Genomic DNA, 5,979 nt, shown 5'->3' on the forward strand with positions numbered 1-5,979 from the left:
AGTTTTTATTACAATGTAGGAACAGTTCTATATTTGAATAATTTTAGTTCGATTACCCTTTTTCTTAGAAATCAGGATTCATTAGGATTTTATTAGATTTATTTCTTTCCTTTTTAAAGAGATATTAGGACTGGATTAGGATTTGGCTAAGATTTGATTAGAATTTGATATGTGTACTAGGATTATTGATTATTTTTTCCATATTTGTTTTTCCTAGTAGTATTAGATTAGAAACTCTATGTAAGGCCTCAAGCCTCACTCTTGTATTATGATGATGATGATTATGATTGATTAATATTTACATTAATAAGAGAGGATTTGGAGCTTTAGTGTTGAGTGATTTTTTATTTTTCCTTCGCGAAAGCATCACCCCTAATGGGGTCCAGTACTAAAATTATTTGTTCCATGTTTGTTTTCCTATTAGTATTAGATTAGAAACTCTCTAAACAAGATCGCAAACTTCTCTTGTATGATGGTGATGATGATTGATTATATTTAATTTAATAAGGAATGATACTATTAGATTAGAAACTCCCTAAACAAGATCTCAAACTTCTCTTGTATGATGGTGATGATGATTGATTATATTTAATTTAATAAGGAATGATTCGGATCCCTCGTGTACAAGCAATCCTTTAGTTTTCCTTTGTGAAAGTATCTAGAAGGAATCCAGCAATAGAATTCCTTTGTGAAAGCATCTAGAAAGAATCCAGCAATAGAATGAGTCCGTTTCAAGAGTGGGTCACGATTATCTTTCCCCAAACTTTTTCTTTCGTATTATCTTTCACACATTTTTTTATTCATAATTTTCTGCAACTTCTCTTAATTTTCGTAAGTTTTATCATCAAAAAAAATAAAAAAAAATTCAGAAAATTATCAAAGAACGTTTGGAAAAAATTTCAATCTTATTATCGAGCCCAACCCTATTTTTACTACACGGGAAATCAATTTTCTAAAAGCATGTTTCAAAGTTAAATATTTAAGAAAATTAAGATCAACATCATACTTCACAAGAATCAACCAACTGCTTGACGTATCTCACAAGTTGATCAGATATGTGATATAAATCATGAATTTACAGCATAAAGTGAATAAACAGAGCACATTAAAGAAGGATTAAAACACTTCACCTCGAGCATTCAGCATTCTTATTTCATAGGCAGGAAAGGGAATGAAATTCCCAGATGTAGTTTATTTTTGTTGGCCTGGATGATTGATAGTATTTGCACTCATTTAAATTACACTCAAGTAGATGACTCTATTATGCTATCAGTAGAAAGAAGTTTGAGAAAAGAAGGAACAACAAACAACATTGGACAAGAGGTCATACCATAGCACAAATGAAGCACAAAGCCGAGGATGCTGAAATAGTACCTTTAGTTTTTGTGTTGCAGTCTCCCGCTCTCCGCACCAGCATATGGATCTATGATAACATTAATTACAGCAGGTTTCCTGGCACTGAAGGATTCAGAAAGAGCAGATTTAAGCTCTTGAGGGGTTGCAGCCACATAGCCTTTGCCCCCAAAGGCTTCAATGAGAGCATGGTAAGCTGCATTGGGAACAAAGGAAGTCGGAGCAGGATCATCTTTGTACGGTCCTGTAATTTCATCTGAACTTCTTCTATCACCGCCGTATACACCACCATTATTAAAGACGATGACCACTACTGGCAATTGGTACCTCACCAATGTCTGCAGAGTAACGAAAAAAGGCTCTTTCAGTGGGGTAGAAGAGAACGTCGAATACTGGTACCTCACTAATGCTACAAATAACATATGTTGCAGCCAGACTAGTTAGTTATTATTACTTGCTTGAAATGAGAATCAAACAGCTATACAAATTAGCGCATACTATAGAGTTAAGTACCGGACAGAAGCACAGAAAACTATGCTACTACTGCAAGAACAAATGCCATGGTAGAGTGTTAATTAATGCAATGCACGCAATAATTTGCATCGGAGAGCAGCTGCACTCAACAATACCGAACATGATCAAAAGAAAATAAGCAAGGAAAACAGTTATGTCCTGTCATCAAAGTGGCTAGCTTCACGGAAAATGCATCCATATTCTAGCTGGATATTCCCATGCAAATCCTCTCTCTCCGAATTTAATTTCATTACCATGTTTTAGTTTCATCCTATTTTAATATCTTAGTATTTATTGGTTGAAACTGTTAAATTCAGTCTAAAGCATCCAACCAATAAAACACCAATTCAACAACATGTGTCTATATAAAAACAGAGAATTTTTTCCTGTTTCTTTTTTGACATGGAAGTTTATTTTATCCATTCGAACTCAATGCTTTCCAAAGAGGCTCTCTTTCCTTCCCTGGAGAAGTGGAGAAGCACTCACTAGGAGCATGATCATCCTAGCATCGTTTTCTCTCTATTTTGCACTTCATTCGCGAATCTATCCGGAACAAGTAACGCTACCCAGTACTTTTAATTGCATAGAAATAGTGATCAAACTGAGATGCCTGATAAGAAATCGCTGATCGTACCTCGACCTCCATCGCGCTGAATCCAAAGCCAGAATCCCCTTCCACAGCCACCACCAGCCGGCCAGGCGATGCCACAGCAGCAGCAATGCAGTAACCTAAACCAACCCCCATCGTCCCCCATGTCCCTGCATCCAACCTCGTCCGAGGTTCATTCTGCACCAGCACCGCCCTCCCCACATCCATCGTGTTCGCCCCTTCCGACACAAGGATTGGCGCCGGGCTCCCCTCTGCAAGAATCGCATCCCTTATAATCCTCATCGGCGTGAAGAAATTGAATGGCACCACGTCCTTGCCCAGCTGAGCCTCTTTCTTGGCTGCATTCTCCTTTACCTTCTTTGAGATGGCCTCCACCCAAGGATGCGATCTGCCCAAACAGAAGGGATCGTCCTTAATCTCTTCGTTGATCAAATTGAGAATCCTCTTCGCATCTCCCACCAACCCAATGTGGGGCTTCCGGAGCTCAATTTCTTCCTTGGATATATCCACCAGAATAAACTTAACATCTTTGGACCAGCGTGGCGGCTCGCCAAAGTGGAGCAGCCAGTTGAGGCGCGCACCGACGACCAACGCAACGTCGCAACGACCGATGGCCAGCGACCTTGCGGCAGAGGCTGCGAGCTCGTGGGTGTCGGGCAGCAACCCCTTCCCCATTGGCGTCGGCAGGAATGGGATTCCGGTCGTGTCGATCAACTTCTTCAGGGCATCTTCCGCCCGCGCGTAGGCCGCCCCTTTCCCGAACACGATCAAGGGCCTCTGGGCGCGCCGCAGCAGGGACACCGCATTTTCGATTTCCAGGGTTTCCGGGTCCCTAATTTGCCCGACCCTAGGGTTCGCGGGCCCGGCCAAGAGCATCGCGGCCTCCGATTCAGGGATCGTCTCGTGGAGGACGTCGGACGGGAGGTCGAGATAGCAGCCGCCGGGCCTGCCAGCTGCGGCGACGGCCAGGACCTCACGGACGAGGGGAGGGATGTCGGCAACGCGGGCGGCCTTGACGGCGAGCTTGACGAAGGGCTTGACGGCGGCGATCTGGTCGAGCTCCTGGAAGTCGCCCTTGCCGAAGTCGGCCTGGTCGCAGGAGCCGGAGATGAGGACGGTGGGCCAGGCGTTGGCGGCGGCGTTGGAGAGGCCGGCCAGGCCATGGACGCAGCCGGGGCCGGAGACGGTGAGGAGGACGCCGGGCGCGCCGGTGAGGTACCCGTAGGCAGAGGCGGCGTAGCCGGCGGACTGCTCGTTGTGGAAGGCGAGGAAACGGACGCCGGCGGCCACGGCGCGGGTGGCCACGGCCGTGACGGGGATGCCCACCACGCCGAACATGTGGCGGACGCCCGCCGCGGCGAGGGCGCGGGCCACGAGGGCGCTGCCGTCGACCGGGGGATCGGACTCATCTAGGGTTAGGGTTTCGAGGGTTTTGGGCTCGGATTCGACCGCCATGGACTAAGGGCTAGTGCAAGCTTTGTCCTGTAGTAGAGACTAGAGACCGGTCAGAGGCAGAGAGTGCTATTATTATTATTATTATTATTATTATTATTATTATTATTTGCTTGAAAGCTTTCTAATAACGTGAAACACGGAAGTGAGGTTGTTATCTCCCCTGCTGGACGCCAAAAAATTCTACAGATGCAATAAAAACACGGGTAGGCGGCTACGTCTTCAAGCTTCCGGCGGCGGCGGCGGGATGACGCCTGCCCGAGATGGAGACAACTTCATGTTTGTTGCTCCAAAATAGCTGAAAAAATCACTTTCACAAAAATAACTTGGCCAATTTGCATAAAAAATCCACTTATTTTGGACTTTTACAAAATCGGGCCATCTTTTTCGTTTTTGCAGATTCGGTCCGCTTTTTCAGCAAACTGACCAAAATACCATTTTTACTTTTTTTCTTTCCTCTTTCTCTCTTCTATTCATTTCTCTCGTTTTTTTTTTTTCTCGCCGGCAGAGCGGAGGCGGAAACGGTCCGTCTCGCCTCTCACCCTCATTCTCTCACCCTCGCCCTCGCCCTTGCCCTCGTCGACGCACCCCTCATCTTCCTCGCCTCCAACCCCGCCAAGGCCGCGCCGCGACTTTTTTTTTTTTGCTTTTTTCTTTTCTTTTCTTCTCTGACTCTTCTCCACCGTCTTCGACGACGACGCCTCTCTCGTCCGTCCCTGCCCTTCTCATCTCTCCCTCTCCCTCATTCTCTGTCGCCTCCGACGACAATGCATCTTCGCCGGCGCCGACGTCGACACCGTGGAGGTCACTGCGGCGCTACAGGCTCGGAGCGGGGATCCTTAGCGGTGTCGTCGCCGGCACCGTGGCTGTTTGTAGAGAGGGTGACAAAAAAAAATTATAGAAAAAATAGAAAAAAAATAAAGATAAAACATTATATAAAAAGAAGGATGAACATAAAATCGTATCGTTAACTGCAAAAAAATTTATAAGTTGCACTATTTAAGATGTAAACTGCAGCTTTAAGATAAAAATTACACTCTTTAAATAAAAATTACACTCTTTGAGAGATATTTACACTCTTTGAGAGATATTTACATTGTTTCTCTTCTTATTACACTCTTTCAAATGTAAACTGCATCCATTAAGATAAAAGTTACACTCTTTAAACAAAAGTTGCACTGTTTCTCCTCTTGTTGCACCATTTCTCCTCCTGTTACACTATTTTTTATCTTAAACTGCACCCATTTAAGAGATATTTATACTGCTTCTCCTCTTGTTGCACTGTTTCTCCTCTTGTTGCACCATTTATCCTCTTGTTACACTGTTTTTTATCTTAAACTGCACCCTTTTAAGGGATATTTATACTGTTTCTCCTCTCGTTGCACTGTTTCTCCTCTAGTTGCACCATTTCTGTGTAGATAAGAAGAGAAATAGTGCAACAAGAAGAGAAACTGCACTGTTTTAAAAGATATATCTACTGCTTCTTCTCTTGTTGCACTGTTTCTCCTCTTATTGCACCATTTCTGTATAAACAAGAGGAGAAATAGTGCAACAAGAGGAGAAACAGTATAAATATCTCTTAAAGGGGTGCAGTTTAAGATAAAAATAATGTAACAAGAGCAGAAATAGTGTAACAAGAGGAGAAACAGTGCAAGAAGAGAAGAAACTGCACTGTTGTAAGAGATATATATACTGCTTCTCCTCTTGTTGCACCATTTCTGTGTAAACGAGAGGAGAAATAGTGCAACAAGAGGAGAAACAGTGCAACAAAAGGAGAAACTGCACTGTTTTAAGAGATATATATATATTGTTTCTCCTCTTGTTGCACCATTTCTGTGTAAACAAGAGGAGAAATAGTGTAACTGCACTGTTTTAAGAGATATATCTACTGTTTCTTCTCTTGTTGCACTGTTTCTCCTCTTGTTGCACCATTTCTGTGTAAACAATAGGAGAAATAGTGCAACAAGAGGAGAAACAATGCAATAAGAGGAGAAACTGCACCCTTTTAAAAGATATTTATACTGTTTCTCCTCTTGTTGCACTGTTTCTCC

General features: G+C 43.5%; 1 protein-coding gene across 1 annotated transcript; it reads right to left on the bottom strand.

Moving 5' to 3' along the window:
* Positions 1-1,105: 1,105 nt before the first annotated feature.
* On the bottom strand, positions 1,106-4,011 carry LOC109703992 (2-hydroxyacyl-CoA lyase-like). The gene is made up of 2 exons (XM_020224738.1): positions 2,501-4,011; positions 1,106-1,691 (listed from the first exon to the last, which is right to left on the bottom strand). The coding sequence occupies exons 1-2, from the start codon at positions 3,929-3,931 to the stop codon at positions 1,377-1,379; spliced, it is 1,746 nt and encodes a 581-aa protein (XP_020080327.1). The 5' UTR covers positions 3,932-4,011; the 3' UTR covers positions 1,106-1,376.
* Positions 4,012-5,979: the final 1,968 nt, after the last annotated feature.

This window comes from Ananas comosus, unplaced genomic scaffold (assembly GCF_001540865.1).
Source record: "Ananas comosus cultivar F153 unplaced genomic scaffold, ASM154086v1, whole genome shotgun sequence".
Classification (NCBI taxonomy): Eukaryota; Viridiplantae; Streptophyta; class Magnoliopsida; order Poales; family Bromeliaceae; genus Ananas; species Ananas comosus.

Coding starts and splice junctions, on each gene's coding strand:
- LOC109703992 (XM_020224738.1), bottom strand. CDS start 3,931: ATGGCGGTCGAATCCGAGCCCAAAACCCTCGAAACCCTAACCCTAGAT. Junction 1,692..2,500: donor TCAGCGCGATGGAGGTCGAG/GTACGATCAGCG, acceptor GTTACTCTGCAG/ACATTGGTGAGGTACCAATT.